Source organism: Netta rufina, assembly GCF_964035555.1.
Source record: "Netta rufina genome assembly, chromosome: 3".
Lineage (NCBI taxonomy): Eukaryota > Metazoa > Chordata > Aves > Anseriformes > Anatidae > Netta > Netta rufina.
Genome location: NC_140125.1, coordinates 61,635,021 through 61,653,334, shown reverse-complemented (window position 1 = coordinate 61,653,334; position 18,314 = coordinate 61,635,021). Strand labels below are relative to the sequence as shown.

At 42.5% G+C, this 18,314-nt stretch overlaps 1 protein-coding gene across 24 annotated transcripts in view; it reads left to right on the top strand.

The window, feature by feature from the left end:
• Positions 1 to 2,729: 2,729 nt before the first annotated feature.
• The window catches only part of SNAP91 (synaptosome associated protein 91), a gene marked incomplete at both ends in the record, with an annotated part of 67,739 nt that continues 52,154 nt past the window's right edge, over positions 2,730 to 18,314 (top strand). For all 24 annotated transcript variants that reach the window (XM_084283957.1, XM_084283956.1, XM_084283953.1 and 21 more), the window contains one exon: positions 2,730 to 2,859. In XM_084283957.1, the coding sequence (XP_084140083.1) occupies positions 2,730 to 2,859 (130 nt within the window). The remainder of the gene's footprint in view (positions 2,860 to 18,314) is intronic.

Here is an 18,314-nt window from a genome sequence, read left to right as displayed (position 1 = left end):
TTCTATAGTTTAATAGTTGAAAAGAAACCTCACATCTTTTTTAAAGTCAAGACATTTACACTCTTGTCAGTGCTACCAAGAAGAGTTCAGAGTCATTCTTAATGCCAGTAGTGGATCATGAAGTATCCGTAGCTCCCAGCTGTTTCTTTCTTCTGGTATCAATTGGCACTACAACATAAATAACTGACTGTGAAGTACACAGGGAAAACTATGTGTATGCCTGCACAAATACATGCTTCTAGCTCCCCCATAGCACTCCACTAATGCTGAATTTCTATGAATGGAAATTAACACTTCTAGGGTAAATGAAACGTTACTAAAATTTGTCTGTATAGTAATAGTATGCTATCATAATGCTAAAGATGATGAATAGAGCTAGCAGACAAACATGGACGTTGTGGTTATAGCCATTCTCCCTGTTGGAATATGAGACTCAAGGCTCAAATTCTCAAATATGAGAATATTCAAATTTTTCAGGCACCTAATGCTTCTGGTCAGCAGTCAGTATCATACACATTACGTGTTTCTCCAAATGAAATCCCTGTCCATATTCAAACACTGCATATGAGAAAGCATTTGAATCTGGAAATCCAAATGTTTGTATCTGCTCTGCAAAAATGAAGGAGATTTAGTAAATATTGAAAGCCTGAGAATACAAACATTTTTCCTCAGTGGATACAGGCACCATTTGAACAGTTATTTAGGAAGAGATTTTCCATAGAAAAAGGAAATTGAACTTTTGAGCATTGCTATAACAGGAATCCCAAGCTTTCAGGCTACCTATGACTTTAAAACCTCTGGGTTGTTATGTTAAAAGAAAAAAAAAAAAAAAGAAAAAAAAAAAAAAGGAGTAGTAAAAAAGCTGCTGTTTCATACTGTCACAGAGCATAGTCCCTAGGCAGTATTGTGTTCCTGGTGCGATAAATGAAAATGGTGCAGTGTGTCTTTGCATGCCACACGACTCGGTTATCACTTCCCATGCACAGATCTTTGCACCGAGTGTACATACCGGGTTTTTCGGCTGATTAATAACACGCACGTCGTCTTCTTGGATTTGTTCTAACAGCAGCTTGAAGTAATTGCTACCAGCACCATTTCACTCAGGCCCCACCCACCTAAATCACTTCACTCCCAAACTAAGTTCAGACGATTTATGTTAATATATGTACGCCACATTTCCGAAGACTCGGCAGATCACTGGCAAGCTTCAATGACACGGCACAAGCCCCGGGCTGCTGCTGCTGGGGGCGATGCGCCCTACGTCCCCTGCCTAGCGTGGCACGGCGTTGTGGCCGGGATCTTTGGGGTATCAAACAGAAAACCCTTCAGGGGGCATCTTTAGGACAGCTTCGATCAAATCATTAACACCCAGTTCGCGTGCAGTTTGGGGAAAACCTCGGCGAATCCTTTCCAGACTTATCCACAGCACCGTACCGCAGACAGAGGCAGCATCAGCGGCTCCGCCGGACTTCCCCATCTGTGCAAGGTGCTTTGCATTCGTCGTTTTTATTTTTTTTTCTTATTTTGTGATTTTTATTTGTTTGTTTGTTTTTTCTTTTTGTTTTTCTTGATGTTTTTCTTTTTTATTATTATTATTATTATTTATTTTTATTTCTATTTCTATTATTATTTGTATTTTTTATTATTTGTATTTTTTATTATTTGTATTTTTTATTATTTTTATTTATTATTATTTTAATTTTCGCGAGGGATGATTCTCACCGGGCCAGCTCTAGAGGACAGCCCGGGTCCCACCGCATCCCCCTCCACCCTCCACCCTCACCCCACCGCCTTTAGGGACCCCCAGACCTCCCTTTACCCCTTCCCCCGTCCCCGGGGCTCCCCTTTAAGATGGGCGGGGGGCACGCCGGGCTGCCACCGGACTGCCACCGGGCTGCCACCGGGCTGTCACCTGACTGCGCCGGGCCACCGCCGGGCTCCGTTCCGCCCCCTGCACCGGGCTCGGGGGCGGCGCTGCTGCGGCAGTACGCGGGGATTAGGCTGCGGGGAGGATTAGGCTGGAAATAGAAGCAGCAGCAGCAGCAGCGGCGGCGGCGGCGGCGGCGGCTGCCGGGCGTGGACGCCCAGCGCATCCCCGGTGGCGGCGGGAGGGGGCAGCGGGCAGCCCGCCCCGCACCGCCCCGCACCGCCCCGCAGCGCTCCGCACCGCGCCGGGGGGGCTCTCGGGGCCGGGCCGGGAGCGGCGGCAGGAGGACGGGAGGGAAGGACGCACGGACACACGGACAGGTCGGTGCTGGAGCCCGCCGGGATGCTGCATGGCGACCCACACCTTTGGCTTTGGAGGGAGGGGGGTAAACGGGGACGGGGGGGCGGAACATGGCGTGCCGAGCCGTGCCGAGCCGTGCCGAGCCCCCGCCCGGGAGGCTGCGGGCAGGTGATGGAGGAGGAGGAGGGGGGGGGGGTCGATTTCCTCCCCCCCCCTCTCCGTCTCATCGCTGTTTGTGCTCCATCTCGGGCTTATCGTTATCCCCCCCCTCCCTCCTCTCCCTGCGGTGTCTAAAATGCCATTTATTTTATTTATTTTTTTTTTGCCCCAGAAAGGCTTACACAACGGGGCGGCAGGGCCGGGGGGGGGCGGGTGGGAGGGATGCCGAGGGAGCTTTGTGCGGCCGCGGGCCCCCCGCCGCCCCCCGGCCCTACAGCCGGCCTAGCCCCTTCCCCTCCCGTGTTTTCCGCCTCTGCAGAGCAGGCAGCAGCGAGAACCGAAGATGTCGGGTCAGACGCTGACGGATCGCATCGCAGCTGCTCAGTACAGCGTTACGGGATCAGCCGTAGCCAGAGCCGTCTGCAAAGCCACCACGCATGAAGTGATGGGGCCCAAGAAGAAGCACCTGGACTGTAAGCATCCCTCTGCCTAGCCGCAGCGGAGGCCCCGGGCTGAGGAGGCTGCCTGCGGGGCTCCGTAACGGGGCTGTGAGCCTTTTGGCTGCCGTGCTTGCTGTAATCCAGCTCGCGGATCGAAAGGGTTACGAGAAATCTCCAGGAGAGGATGAGTTGTTATTGCATTTCTCCTCACATTGCATAATACCGCTCTTTCAGCCATTTTTATTTTTTTTTTCCCTCTTGACCTTTTAGCCAGGAAGGCAGCGCAAAGCGTGCCTCCCAGCACTGAGCCCCTTCAGGGAGCGGAGGGGATCAGAGCCATGGCAAAATGGGCACACGCTTGTCACTGCCTCCCTCAGCCTCCCCAGCGATGGATGGTGCTGGGCAGGGACAGCGACACTGTGCCAGGAGCTGGCCAAGCACTGACAAGAGCGAGGCCATCTCCATTAGGTGGTGGCACATTGAAATGGTCAGGGAGTCTTATAGCACTGCGCTGTGGGTTGGAACAGCCTCTGGAGAGTTTAGGGGCTGTTGTTGAGGTCCCAGATATCTGAGAGCAACTTCATGGTCAGTCTTCATGGTTTCTACCATCTCTTATTGAAGATGGCTGGTGGCTTTGTCTCACAGACTTTTAATTTATTCTGGACTTGCATGAGCTAGTTAATGCATGAGACAAGGTTGAAGTCAAAATGTTTCTTATAAAGCGATGAGCTAGTAATGCTTTGTCTTGACAATTCTCTTTCTTTGCAACCCACTCACTGTCAGCCCCTTCTTGGAGACACCAAGGAGTTAGGATGGTGAAAGTACTTAATTGCATGGTGTTAATTGGTTTTGTTTACCAGTAGTAACTCTCTCTTGCTTTGGACTCAATATAGAAACAGCAGGTTTTAATGTTGCCTAAAACTAAGTGTTTTTTCCTTTTTTTTTTTTTTTTTTTTTTTTTGAAATGCTAGGGACACATGGTAAGAAATGCTTTCAAGTAAAGATAAGCAGGGTTTTTTTTTTACCATGAAGTCTCTTGGCTGCTGTCCATTACAAAGTAATGCTGGTGCAGGTGCATGTAAATACAATTCTGATGATGCTGTGTTTCTTCAAAGGAGGTAGTATTACTTCTAGAAAATAACTCCAGATCTTGGTGTGAATGGCTTCAGAGCTAACCCTTAAGTGACATCCCACATGTCAGCCTTCAGGCTGATGTACTCTTTCTATATGGCGATGAGATGCTGATGTAAGCAGCATTGACTGAGGACTGATTTGAGCATAAACTGTTGTTAAAATAGATCAGCTGTCTTAATATCATATAGTCTCACTTTTTTTTTTGTATATTAAAAAATATCCTTTGACTAGTGTAGATAAGCCACTGAATATAAACTTCTTGGTTATTGATATCTCCTGTGTTGATGTTTGGTAGCTGTCGACACTTCTCAATCTGTAGGCTGTGTATGGACAGTCCTACTGTATCTGTTACTAGAAGCTTTAGTTTTTTTTTAAAGAAGCTTAGTTCTTGTAATTAAAGCAATGCCATGTCTATGTAATATTAATATATACACATATTTTACACACCTAAAAATAAAAGTACTATCTGGAACGGGCAGGATTAAAGTGAGGCAGAAATAGTTTACAAGTGCCATATTAGGGTCTGGAAAGGGATTGTGCTTGGATATTGGTGCTAATATGACTACTTCAGAAAATGAGACTGGGGGAGATTGAAGCCTGTCATATTCTATGCAATTTCATACCCACCTACATGTAAGATGCATGGGAGGAAGAGAAAGGATCATTTCCTGGGAAGATACATCCTTGTCTGTGTTATCGTCTGTTTTCCAAGCTGTATGCAAGAGTTGAGCATTTAACTATCCGGTATCGTTAAAGACAAAATTGTGTCAGTGGGAGATATACACGTTCAAAACTGTGGGCTATAAATGAAGAATCAAGTCCATTTTTAGAAGAGAAAATATTCTCAGGCTCTGAGACCTGAGGCATCTCCTTAGAATTGTGAATTGTTAAACAGTTCCTTGAACTCTGATGTATATCTTGTGAACAAGTGTGAAAATGGGCCTTACATTGTAATGAGAGCATAAATTAAAAGTTCATCCTCTGAAAGAGCAATACCTCAGTGCATGCAGGAGGTACTGCTAGATGGAGGTCGGGCTCCGAGTCACGTGGCTGGCTGCATTTCCAGTTGGTTAAGTAGCGTATGAAAATGTGGAGAAGGGAATGCAAGGTAAGACTTGCCAGTGCCTTAAGATAAGTTTTGAGTTGAGGTGTGAAGGATTGCAGTGACTAAGACTAGATACTAGAGAAGATAGCTGTGCTCCAATCACCTTGTGCTTTATTAAAAGCTACGATTCTACTGTCAGCGTGGCGGTACCATGCCCTTAGGGATCTCTGTAATTTTATTTGGCGTCTTAGGTTGTGTGACATGACACCAGGCCACCATCTTCCAGTGTCCTGCTTAGCAGCTGGGCTTTGTAAATTAAATGGAAAGATCAACAATTTAACATGAATTAGATAATCCTATGAGGGTGGGACACGATGCCTGTCCTCATAACTTTTCTACAGAATGTATTAGTTCAGTAGATTTTTAGAAAGGTGGCAGATGACAAGGTGTTTTTGTGTGTGTGTGAGTAGAACTTAAATAGAGGCAACTTGCTCTGACAAGTAAACAGCACAATTTGAGCGTGAGTGCATGTGTGTTGAGAAGAGAATGAAGTGTCTTCTATGAACAAAAGCTGAGCTGCTGAGCGTTTGCCTTTGTGTGACTTTTTGTACTTGTGCAGCTTACAAGTCCAGGCTTTAATATGGATGCTGCTGTCTTTTGGCATGGACTCTGGATGCTGCACAGACTTGTTATGTAATGCAGAAGTACTAAAGTATGGTTAGGTCACTAATATTCATTACTAAGATTTACCACTTTCTTGAATTCCAACTCTCATAGTAGTTAATTTTCAGCAAGTGCTGGAAGTAGTGCTAGGTAGCATTGAATAAATTCCCAAGTCTCTGTGGGGAGAAGAGGAGCATAAATCTAGGATGCTGTGAAGGATTGGGGCAAGGTGCTGCAATTAGCACAACACAGCTCTGATCCTTGTGGACCTACCAAACTGTTATCACCCCTGCCACAGTTTCTTTATTCCAACAGAGGTCTTAAAGTTAGCACAATGATATTGATTCATCTCCCTCAGCTAATCGTGTTGTGTTTAATAAATTACAATGAGATACAGCAAGCGAGGGAAGTGTTTACATGGTGAAATGGGGATTAGCAACTTGATTTTTCTGGAAGCAGTGAAAAGGGCCATTGTGGAATGGGTGGGTGAGGTATATATGGGCTGTGTTAAGGATATATGAGTTCTGGTGATTCAGCTGGGAGGGCAAGCCTAGAGCCTGACACAGAAGTTTCCTTCTCAGAATTGCTCTGAAATACGTGTTAATGCTTTACTGAGAGTTTGATTGTGTGGGGCAAGCAAAAGCTAGCTTCTGGACTTGGATATAGTGGCTCTGATGCTATCAACAGGGAGAAGCTTTCAGAGAAAGGACGTAACTTAACTTTTAAATGTTAAAACACATGATAGATCAGAAAAAAATAAGTAAATCTGAACAGAGCTCCTTTTATAAAGGTTTTAGCTCAGAAACAGACCAGTGATTTTTCTTTTAGGGAAGTGAAGTGGAAACCAGTGAGGCTGTTGCATGTGTAGTTAGTTGTAACAAGTTCCTGATTCTGAGAAGGATCAAAATGGCTGGGATTTTCCTTGACTATGTTTTTTCAAATGAATTGTTTTGCAGCAGGAGGAAGTTCTGGAGTGTGTAGTCTAAAAAGACCATGTAATGCCTCCTTACTTCCTTAAAGTAATTCTTGTAAGGTAGAAGGCCCTTTCAGAGGCCTGATCAAAAGCCAGAAGACTTTTATGAAATGTGAAAACAAAGCAGATGAAGACCAGGACTGAATTTTCAGTGGCTATGGAGTTGACCTGGGTGTATATTGCAGGAGCAGTAATGTATTGAAGGTTGGGCCAGATGATCTTGGAGGTCTTCTCCAACCTAAATGATTCTATGACTTTATGATTCTATCTATTTCCATCTCAAGTCTGATTTAGCATACTTGTCTGTGGCTGACAAAGGCTCTAAAAAGAGATTTATAGTTTAATTCACACTGGCAACTGAAATGCAGGGCTGCCGTCAGTATTTTCCTGATACAGGTACTTGTCCTTGCAGTGTTTTGCCTTTATCCTTCAAACTGTGTGAATGACCTTAAGGAATTTAAATTATTGTGGTCTACAGCATTGAAACAGAAATGTTGATTGTTCAGAAGCAAAGAGTTAAGCTTTCTTCCTGTGCTCAGTAAATATAAACTCCCACAGGTTAGTCTTAGAAACCTCTGTCTCATTACTGTGTGTGATTACAAAATTACATATTGCTGGCTGGCTTTTGGGAAAGGTGGAAGCCAGCAGAGCTATCTTCAGTCACTCAGCAAAGGTGCCTGTTAACATTTACTTGAGTGTGTCTTTCAGAAGTTGTTTGCTATTGTGGTGATTTGGAGAGCATTCCAGGTCTGTTGGCTCTTGTGGCCCTTTTCTGAAGGGAGTAGCACATTCAAGTACTGCAATGCTCTGCAGTCTGGTTGATGCTTTGTCTTGATCGCTGTGGATTATCTTTAAAAAAAAAAAAAAAAAAAGAACTGAATCTCTATACAAACTGTATTTGATCCTCCACATTTTGCTAATGAAACTACTAAAGTACATAGAGATATACAAAAATAATTTGTCATAGTTTCCATGTATGAGAGAACTGGCTTTGGAAAATTATCATTGAAGATCAGTTGTAGTACAGTGTCTTGTTTTTGTTGTCACAGCTGGGTTGCACTCTGCATTGGGAATTCTTTCTGGACATCCTAGTGAATCTCTCTTTTTTTCACACTGGGAAAGAAAAATTCCAAGCAAGCAGTTATTTACTTAAGTAATCCATTCAGTAATGGGTAATGGATTAGCACTATTAGCACTTTTTATTTTTTTATTTTTTTTTTCCTGAAAGGAGTTGTCATCACTCTCCATGTTGCATACCACTCTGTTTCTGTGGACCTCTCTCATTTCCTTTCTCAAAACAGTATTGAAGACTTCCATCATTTGGAGATGGGTAGATCCCTAAGTAGGAATACAAATATCTGTCATGGGTAAGGAGAGCTAACATGGAGGTTTTTTAGAGTAGTTGTTCTTGAATATTTCTGTGACATTAGCTCTTAGTTCCCATCCTTGTCCCACTTAAATACTGTTTTTAAGGCATCACCATCAGAAGGCTGCCCTTTTAATCAAGCTAAGACTTGGCCAAATAATACTTTTTTAAAAATATGTTTGAAGCTGGGTGGAAGCCCTGATGTCGTGCTGATGACAGATTTTAGGATTCAGGGATTCAGAGGCTGAAACTTGGGTGGGATTCCTTGATCTTGCACATCAAAACTGTACTGTCTTTTCATGGTATAATGCTTAAGGAAAGAGAGGATAGGAAACAGAAGAGTGGGTAAATAGTGTAATATTAAACTTTCTTTTATCTAAACAGTGTAACTTGATAAAGCTAGATTGTTAAGTCCTACTCTCCTTCCCTCAGCTGAAGACATATTCATAGTCTGTTTTCAACAGCCATCAAAATCTTTCAGTTAAAAGTGCTTTGCCAAGGTTGTAAATGACCAGTCTGGGGACAAATAAAGCATTTCTGCTGTAATGACTTCTTTTAGTAGACCTTGATAATGGAGTAACCATGCCTTTTCTGCTTTCTTTGCAGTCCTTTGTTCATGAAACGGTCAGTATGACATGTGGCTACTTTTCTTTTACATAAATGCAGTCTTGCATTTTCTAGTTCTGCACAAATGAAAAAAAGATGTGTGATTTTTTTTTTCTTCTCCTGAAAGACCAGAGTGATAATACAGTGACTAGTCCCTGGTTTTCATCGCTTCTATTTAGTAGTTGAATATGTCTCATCACAGCATAGTAGTATTTACTCCGCTAGATTCTGGGCAGCAGTGATTGAATGTCTTTTTCTTTTTCTTTTTTTTTTTTTTTTTAATAATTTAAAAAAATCTGTACTCTTATTTCCTGTGGTTTGATTTGATCTGTGCATCTGACTTCCTGATCTGGCTATTAAACCTTCTGTCTTCTGTATGCACCTTACCTGGGCCTGTCCAACTAGTGAGGACTTCTGTGTAGACTCCAAGGAAGTACTCTGTTGGACCAGTTGGGACATCCACCTATGTCTCTGTTTCTTGAAAGATCCTCTGAAGTGCTTAAAAGTAGACAGCAGCCAGGATAACGCTGCATTTTGGATGCTATTAATCTTTAGTGCTTTTTGCTGCATGGAGAAAACGGCAGCAGTGGGTGATACTTCCCCCCAGCCCCTTGGAGTCCTCTGCTACCTTGAGGCCCACTTGTGATCCGAGAAGCTGCTCTACTGGGAACAGTCTTTGAATTGAGAGGATATTGTAACCAATAAGAGAATTGTTGCCCCACTGGTCTCCTCTTCTGAAGAAATAGTAATATAGCAGAGGCACACCTGCATCTGTTATTTTTCTGTGTGTTTTCAAAATACTTGAAGCTGCTGACACTCTCCCTACCTTACTTATGTTTCCCCCAGCACTGGGTGCCCATGGCAAAGTGTTGGCAGCAGGGGTCTGCAGGGTGGCTGCTGTCAGAAGAGGCTACTCTTGTCCAGACACAGCCAGCTCCACTTCAGACCTGTGTGGTGGTTTTATTCTGCTGGGCAGCTGAGCTACACCACAACAGCTCTCTCAATCCCCCTCCTCAAAGGGAAAGGGAGAGAAAATACAATAGAAAGGTCTCAAGGACTAAGATAAGGACAAGGAGATCACTTGACAATTGTCATTGGTAAAACAGACTCATAGTAGAAAATTAATATAATTTATTGCCTATCAGTAGTGGACTAGACCAGTGAAACTAAAAACACTTTCCCCCCCATCCACCCTCTTCCACTGCTTCCACCTGAGCAGTGCAGGTGAACGGGGAATGGGGGTGCGGCCAGTCCCCAATGCTTTGTCCCCGCTGCTCCCTCACAGTCACTCTCTGCCCCTGCTCCCCATGGGGTCACTCCCATGGGATGCCATCCTTCCTGAACTGAGCCTGTGGGGCCTGCCCACAGGCAGCAGCTCTTCAAGAACTGCTCCCACACAGCTCCGTACCATGGGGTCCATCCGTCAGGGGCAAACTGTTCCAGCACGGGGCCCCGTGCAGGAGTTTTCTCGCTCCTCTCTCTCAGGTGCTGTCACACAGCAGTTTTTTTTTTTTTTACCCTCCTTCAATCTTCTCTCCAAGAAGCCTACCCAGTATTGCTCCCTGGCTTCGCTCTGGCCAGCAGCAGGTCCCTTTTGGAGCCCCCTGAAGCTGGCTCTGATCTGACCTGGGGCAGCTGCTGGGCTCTGCTCACAGAGACCACACTTGCAGCCCCCATGCTACCAAAACTCTGGCACATCAACCCAATACACTATCTTAGAACACAGCTGAGCTGGTGGCACTTCTGGGGAAACATATTTAAGAAAAGTCAGACACTACTGCCCAGGCAGTAAAGAAGAGGTGAGAAAAAAAGTGAGAAAAAACAGAGGGAACACCAAGGTCAGAGGTGGAACAGGAGGCACTCTGGCATTATAGCAGATATCCCCCGCACATAGCCTGTGAAAGTGACCACTCAGTGCTCACACAGGTTGCCACTACAGCACCCCCACTACCAAAACTGTGCCACGTACACCCCCTATCCCTGAAGGGGAGAAAGTAAAAAAAAAAAAAAAAAAAAAGGAAAGCCCTCCTGCAGTCAGCTGCAGACATATGGTGTTGCTGAACAAGCTGGCTCCAATCTTTTCGGGAATGGAGGGAAGGCATTATATCCTTTCCCTTAGTCTTACTATAGTCTGAAGATGAGTCAATTGTTCCAAACAGTATCATTAACTTCATCTGTGCTGTTCCTTTTTGGAGCTTATTTTCAAGGCACAGATCAGAATGTTGGCTAGGTTGGAAAAGGACAAATTCTGTTATGTGCATAGGGAAAATACCAAAGGCGTAAAATCAGTTGCACCAATGAGTATCCGATGAAACTTGAAGTGCCATACTTCAATATATACAATACAGATTAGGAATAATATTCTGCCTGGTTTGGAGAGATGGGTTTCAAATACCTTGAAAATTGAACGGCAAGGAATAAAGCAATCTGGGAAATTGGGGTTGAAATCTCAGCATGGGACTTCCAGTGTGCTAAAAGAATGGGTAATCTAGCACTAGTTTGAACCCTGAACTGAAACTAAATGATATGATATAAGAAGCCTTGCTATGAGCTTTACAGGCTCTGATCATTAGCACAGGGTTTGCAGCAGTATCTGTGTTCCCTGAGTCAGAAGTACCAGTAGGTTTGCAGTGTGAAGCTTCATTGGTGAGTTGATGCTAGAGTATCCCACTCCATCAGACTCAGCATGGTTGGTTAGCTTCCCTACTGGCCAAAATTTTGCTTGGATAAGAGCTTGATGGCTTGAATAAAACAGATGTTGGCAATTGCTGGAAGGCAATCAGAATACTTGGCAGAGGCTAGCTTGTCACTTTGCAGAGTATGGTTGTCTGCTTTTTCTGGAGCCTTGCAAACCACATGCTAGACCCTTAAAATTGTTTTTAATACTTCTAATTTTGCTATTTTGATCATATTTACTTCTCTCTGGAAAACAATTTGAAGTAAGTTTTGCAAGGTTGGGTTCACAGCTAGTAGTCAGTAAACTCCTTGTGCTCATAAAAAATCATCTCTTCAGGTTGTTGAAATTGAACATTTGAACATTTGTTGAAACAGTTGACAGTTCTAGTGCACTAGAGAGGGAGTATACCAGCAGCCTGGACTAGTGCCACAAATGGTATTGGACATCAGCCTTGGAAGACTTGGCCATATCACCATGAATGTACATGGAATACTAGAACAGTGTTTTCTATGCTGCTGGAAAATTCACGATGCCTCTGAGGTTTGCAATTTATTCCTAGGCATTGTATATAGCAAATGGCATCAATATTACCACTGACTCCCAGACTAACCAAGCCTAAATACCCTCTTGCTTCTCCTCCCTGTCCAGAGTAATGTGATTTCATGCTTTGTTTTAGATTGTATCTGTATCTCAACTTAGTTTAATGAGAGGAATTGGATGCTGAAAAGCCCTGATGTCATACTAATGTTGTATATTTGTGTAATCTGTACTCTGCCCATTTGTGCTGAGACAGTATGTCAGTTGGGTTGCTGGAGTCTCTCTTTTTTTTTTTTTCTTTTTTTTTCTAGCTATTGATAAAAATCAAAGGTCTATGATATTTGCAGAGGGGATAGTGTGAGTACACAGGTGTGGCCATGCTTGAAGGCCACCAGGAAAGTACGCCCTGCCCCTAATGTGTACTGAGAACTGCAAGTTGCTGACAGGATGCGTCTGCAGCTTCAGTCTGATTCGTGACAGTCAACTTTTCTTTGGTCATAAGCCAATATGCAAAATTACCACAGGTAGAAAGCAAGTTGGCAGGAACTCCTGATGCTGTAGCTGGGTCACAGACAGTTGAGCTGTGTACTTTGCCAAGGTGGTTTTACTTTTTCTTTACTTTCTTAAGGAAGGGGTGAAAAAGAAAGCAGTGTTTTTTTGTTTGTTTGTTTGGTTGGTTGGTTTTGTTTTTGGTTTTGGTTTTAGCTTTGTTTTTTCCCTATAGGTGTTTAGGATACTATGTTATGGTTGAGATGTGAAACACGGGTAAGGCTAGATTCAGAGGTTGGTGTCCATTTGAGCTAAGATTGTTCTATCATCTACTTAAAGGACCAAAGAGCATGCCCTTTCAAGAAAGTGCCTTAAACTTTGCTAAAGAGGTGGGATAAGACCACGGCATGACAACTGACAGTGTACTTGATCACTTCAAACTGAATCTTGGCTTGGCACAAGCGTGGATGACACAATGGCAGCGGATGCTTCCATAGCAGATGGTCAGCTGTTAGCCTGCAGAGACTGGCAGGCTCTTGTGGCTCTGGCATAGTTTCTTTACATCACTTAAGTCTATCTGATAGTTTACAGAATGTTCTAAAATGGTACTCCACAGAAACGAGAGGAAGACACGACTGCTCAAAGCATGAATAAAACATACTGACTTGTCGCCCACACCCTTAAAATTTATGCAAGTCAACAAGTTTCTGGGGAGGTCCTCAAAATGAGGCAGTGATCTTGCCATAGTGCAGGACTTCACTAGCTAGAGCATGCATCTTTACACATAATTAAAGAGCTCACATAGATACACTTAAATGGGAGTTCAAACTGTTTTTAAAAGGATTCTTCCTTTCACTTCTCATTTGGAGAGTGTAGGACTTATATGAAAGGGGGAAGCCAGCTGGCCTGTTTCCTGACTCTGAAGGCTGCTGTTTCTCATTATATAGAGGTTGAATATAGACACAAGCTTTAACAAATCATTGCATCGGTTCTTTAGCAACCCTGGAGTTTTAAAACCCAACCTTTTCAAATGGAGGCTTGGGTTTGGAGCTTACTGCATGATTCTGGAATCCAAAGTACAGTAATTGTGCCTATAGCTCTTAATCCAACTTTTATAGCTTCATTTAAACCCATTTATAGGAGAATGTACATTCTGCTAAGGGGCAGCAAGCCAGAGGAAGTCAGCATATCTAGTGTGCCAGTATTTTGAAAACATGTACAATTTATCATGAGTGATGCCTAGTTTCTGGCTCCTAAAACAGAAAACTATTTTCATATGTGAGCCTTGCCTATGACTTTCTGATGTGTTTCTTCATTCTAAGCCACGTTGAGTCTTTCTGGCTTTGCTAAGCTTTATTCAAATGTTGAATTGTTCTGCTATTTGTGAATGGCAAGAGTACTAACAGGCAAAAGTTACAATGTTTACAGTAGGTGATCTTAAAGAACTTCCTCCTGTTTACCCTGAGGCTGGAAAACGTTTAGGCAGTATTATGAAAAGTTACCTTTCAAAACTCACCTCCGTCATGTGCTTAGGAGTATAATTGACACTTCTTGGTATTCCAGTCTAGAGATGTGACTCTGCACGAAGCTTTGCTGACTGGATTTAAGCCTGCCTGACAGGTTCCACCTTCCCCACTCATCAGTAGCTTGATATGAGATTTCCACTGCCAGTCGCAAATGCATCTTCCAGATGCAGTGGTGGCTTTGAGCTGTTAGATAGCAACTTACTATTGTCAGTTTCTTTTGAATGTTAGTAATCCTAACTGCATCTTCCAGATCTCAGGTGGATATTTCATTGAGTTTATTAGCAGATTTTTTTTTTCAACACTGAGATATCTGCAGTATGTGAAAGGCTGCAGGTTCACGTTGAAGTGTACAGTCTGCTGCTAGTTTGTTTCTCAACATTTCTGAGACTTAAACTCCCCTGTCTGTCTGGCAGAAGGTGAGCATTCTTGTTTAACTCGTGTAGTGTAAGAAATTGATCATCAAGGAATTGTGTGTTTAGTTTCATCCTGTAGTATTTGTTCTTTTAGCACAGAGAAGGTGCTCCTTCTAACCCCGAAGGATGTCAGTCAGCTTTGTAAAACCTGTTTTAAGGTGCAGCGTTCACATCTGAGGCAGCCTTCTGCTTTTAGGAACTCTTACTGTCTGTTTATTAGTTGCCTTACAGATAAGGGACAAAATGGATCGAAATGTTTACATCCATGTTATAAAGTATTTGCTAATGCAACTATGCTTCAATACACCTCAAGGAGAATATAAAGTAACACTGTTGCACTGACTACATGGACAAGTTTGCATTACACTTGGTATTCTTTTCGTGTAGGTGTATACATTTTTTTCAGTGGGACTGTCTACATAGCTGTGCACATTTCATTCACAATTAAGAATTTCAGCCCATTCTCAGCATGTGGTGCTTGCCAGCTCAATGGAGCACAGGCACATTGGTCGTTTTGGGTTATTTCTCAGGCTGTCTATACTGAAAGTTATATCATGTGACGTTCACTGACAAAATATCTGGACTCTTAAAAGAATCGTGCTGAAGCAGCTGCAAAAGTGTGGCACCCTATTTGTCTATTGGAAGTTAGATCTGTCAGCCACTGGGGCTGCCTACTCAGCTGACCTGTTTCTATCAGGCAGGCAGTAGCTAATTAACATACCACTGAAGTTGCTTGCACATTCTCATCCCCACCCTCATTTTTTTCTATGTATTCAGTGTGTAACAGCTAAGCAATGGAGCTAAAACATCAGGCTGCTTCCAATATATTTTCAGTCTAATTCAGACTTGCAGTGAATTACAAACTGCTGTTCTGGGCAGGGTTGATAGGCTAGTGAAAATTTTGCTTCTGGACGTTTATTAAAAGGAAATTTTTTCTCAGGAAAGTAGATCTTCTTGGGGGTGGAAAGCACTAAACAGAGTTTATTCTTCTCAGAATAAAAATGATGGCAGCACGGTAACTCAAATAGCTTGTGCACCATGCCTCCATTGATTACCACTTTCCTGCCAGATATGGTTGGAGTATATGATCGGCACAACATGTAAAGGCTAATTAGAAAATGCTCTAGGGCAGAGATTACAGTAAATGACCCCATACCGCTGTGGCAAACACAGAATCCTTCTTTTTCCAGTGTAGCTGTGCTGTTCTGGATAAAAGCTGCAGCTGGTGGTTATTGATAGTTCAGTAAACAGCCAAATAATAAGAGTTACGAATTGATATAGCCAACAGGTAATGTTAGGTGTTGTTCACCCTCATGGAAGGATATTCACAGCTGGAATTCTGGTATTCAGTTACAGCAGTAACTGTACTAGGCCTTATTAGCTTCTATACTTCTAAGAAATAATCTTGCAAAAATATATCCCCATTAAACTTGTGGTTGTGAATGTGTGTTGTGGTTGTGACTGTGGTAAATGAATACGTGTTTTAGTAAAGGCTTCTAGGCCTGAACAGATGAAGGAGCTGGCTTGTAGAATGAGGTATGAGACTTGCCATGATGGACAAAAGTTATTTTTTTTTATGCAAAAAGTTACTTAGCAAAAAATGGTTAACACAAGGCTTTCTACTTCTAAGAGTACTAGTGTTTTTTGTTTGTTTGTTTATTTGTTTGTTTTGGTTCATATTTTTTTTCCTCCTCTGAGATGTTGTATTAAGATAGGATGGGGAATGGCATTTCGCCAAAGCAATTGCTTTTATGAACTAACCTTATCACTTGGTGTCGACCAAATACAAGTGGCATTTTTGTATATCTTAAGCTGTTGAGAGTTGTCCAAGACATGTCCAAGAGATGTCCAAGAAATCCAAAGGCGATATGTTGCTCAGCTGCTATTTGAAGTAAACCAGTAAAACAGAGCAGTGGTACTTTCAGCTCCAGAATAACTTGGTATTTCTTGTTGGCACAAGGAAAATTGCTCATTACTTGTATTTTTCTACTAAAGACACGTATCTCTTGAAATAGTTGTGGACAGGATTTGTGTGAAGGGAAGCACTGAAATGGAAATTCTGGAAGGCAAGAAGGAAACATAAAAGCAGAGATTTCTCCTCTTTCCCGTTCTTTGCTGAATCTGCATTCTTGCCTGAGACAAATTCTTTGGTATTCAAAGTAAGTGAATTCTGTACAAGGGAGGTTCAAGAGTAAACTTCTTACTTCTTTGGACAGGGGAAAAGATTCCATTCTTAATCATTAAGGCTATTCCCACTGTGAAGTCACTTGACAAAGCTGTTGCAGTGTGGTCTGGTCGGAATGTCATCTTTCAGTTGCACTAATTTCAAGGAGGGAATTCAAATATAAACATTAAAGGTGAAACATTCTTCTGCTGTCAGTGCTGCTATAAGTTCGGGAAATTTTTCTTTTAAACAGGAAGTATTTGTAATTCATGGAACATTAGGTTGATTATTGCAAGAATTTTTAACACAGTTTTATCACACCTTTTCCCCATTTTTAGTACGTAAGGTAGCTAAGCAACTTAGGGTTACACCCTTTCAGATCTGGTAGAAAATTACCTGACATTTGGCTTTTAATTTCGCTTTCCAAGAGAATTGCACCTGAACCTCTCAGGAGGAAAAGCCCTATGTATATCATTGAGAATTGAAAGGGACAAAAGTCCAATGTAGCTGATTTAATGCTGTTAATGAGTTAGGGTGGATTTTTCCCAAATAACTTACAGCCTTGTTATGCTGGGGAAGGAAAGGTACAGACTGTATGAAAGTGCCTTGGAATAAGATGCAGCAATGTATACGGGCAGTAGATTTTTCAGCCTTGTTTTCAAAATCAAGTTTTTGTGATATAGAAAGTGGTGCTCTTCTGTATTTGAAAAGGAATAGTAGGATAAGAAGATGATTCTAAGGCTAATTAAACTCTTAATTTGAGAAATAATTGGAGGAAGCTCTGAAGGAAGTTTTCTGGTGCTCTGTCATCTACTCTGTCTCTCTGCAGACTCTTCATATGATAAATAGGGAAGACAAAACTGTTTCTCTAGTGCTAAACTCTTAATACTATGAGTAGTATGAGCATGCCTATGAGGAGGCAGAGAGAAAGAATTTGGATAACAGTTGTCTTGGCAAAGGATGAATTTGGCTGTTAGCATGCTAGGAAAGGAGGTCTGTGAGGTAAGGCTGGAGAGAGGAGGTAGTAGGCTCCTGAGATATTTGTAGTCATATGGACTACAGCTGTATTACAGGGAAAGTCTTTATAATATCTGGAGAACACATTCTTTGTGGAAGATTGAAGTATATAGAGTTGGCATAGGCACGAAAAAGTATAGACAATCTCTGGAAGCTGATGGACTTCAATAATGGGTAGGCGTGCTGGGCTGAAGGTGAGATGCACTTAACTCTTGAGGCATACTTCTGGAGAGGAAGGAGGAAATAGCATGATTTGCAGTTCTTCATAGGGCCATATTATGATGTATGTTTGGAGATAGGGCAAGCTGGGGCTGAAAAGAGTAATAGATGCTAAACTCTATGCCCAGAGATAACTTTCTGACTCTCATTTTTGGGATTGCTTGATAGTTGGAGCTAACAATATTAAAATCATTTCAAGTTCTCATGAGCAGTTTCTGGAGAAACAGAAGCCAATAAATTTGTTCTGCTTTTGGTGCTGTTTTGTGGCCAGCCTTCTGTAGACCTGGAAGTTCAGCTCTTGCATTGGCTGACACAACAGTGTAGTAGCTTCCTGATACAGTTTAATGTCTTGCAAGGGAGTACTTCTACAGTTACTTGGCCACTTAGCTTTTTTGTTGAGGCTTTTAAACTCTTTCTTTAAGCCACTTCTTTCCATTATTTGCTAGCCCCGATTTTGAGCAATCCTTCATTTCCTTTTCTGTATACTCAATGTGTTTAAATTCTTATAAGAAAAAAAAAATCACTTGGGAAAACTATTGTAGTGTTCAATGGAATGGTAAGAAAGGTTGAAGGGGAGAGGGGTAGGGTTACTGTCAGAGAGATTCAACAAAATTTAGGAACTGAATGTGGGACACAGCTCAGATGTAGAGGCAGCTTGC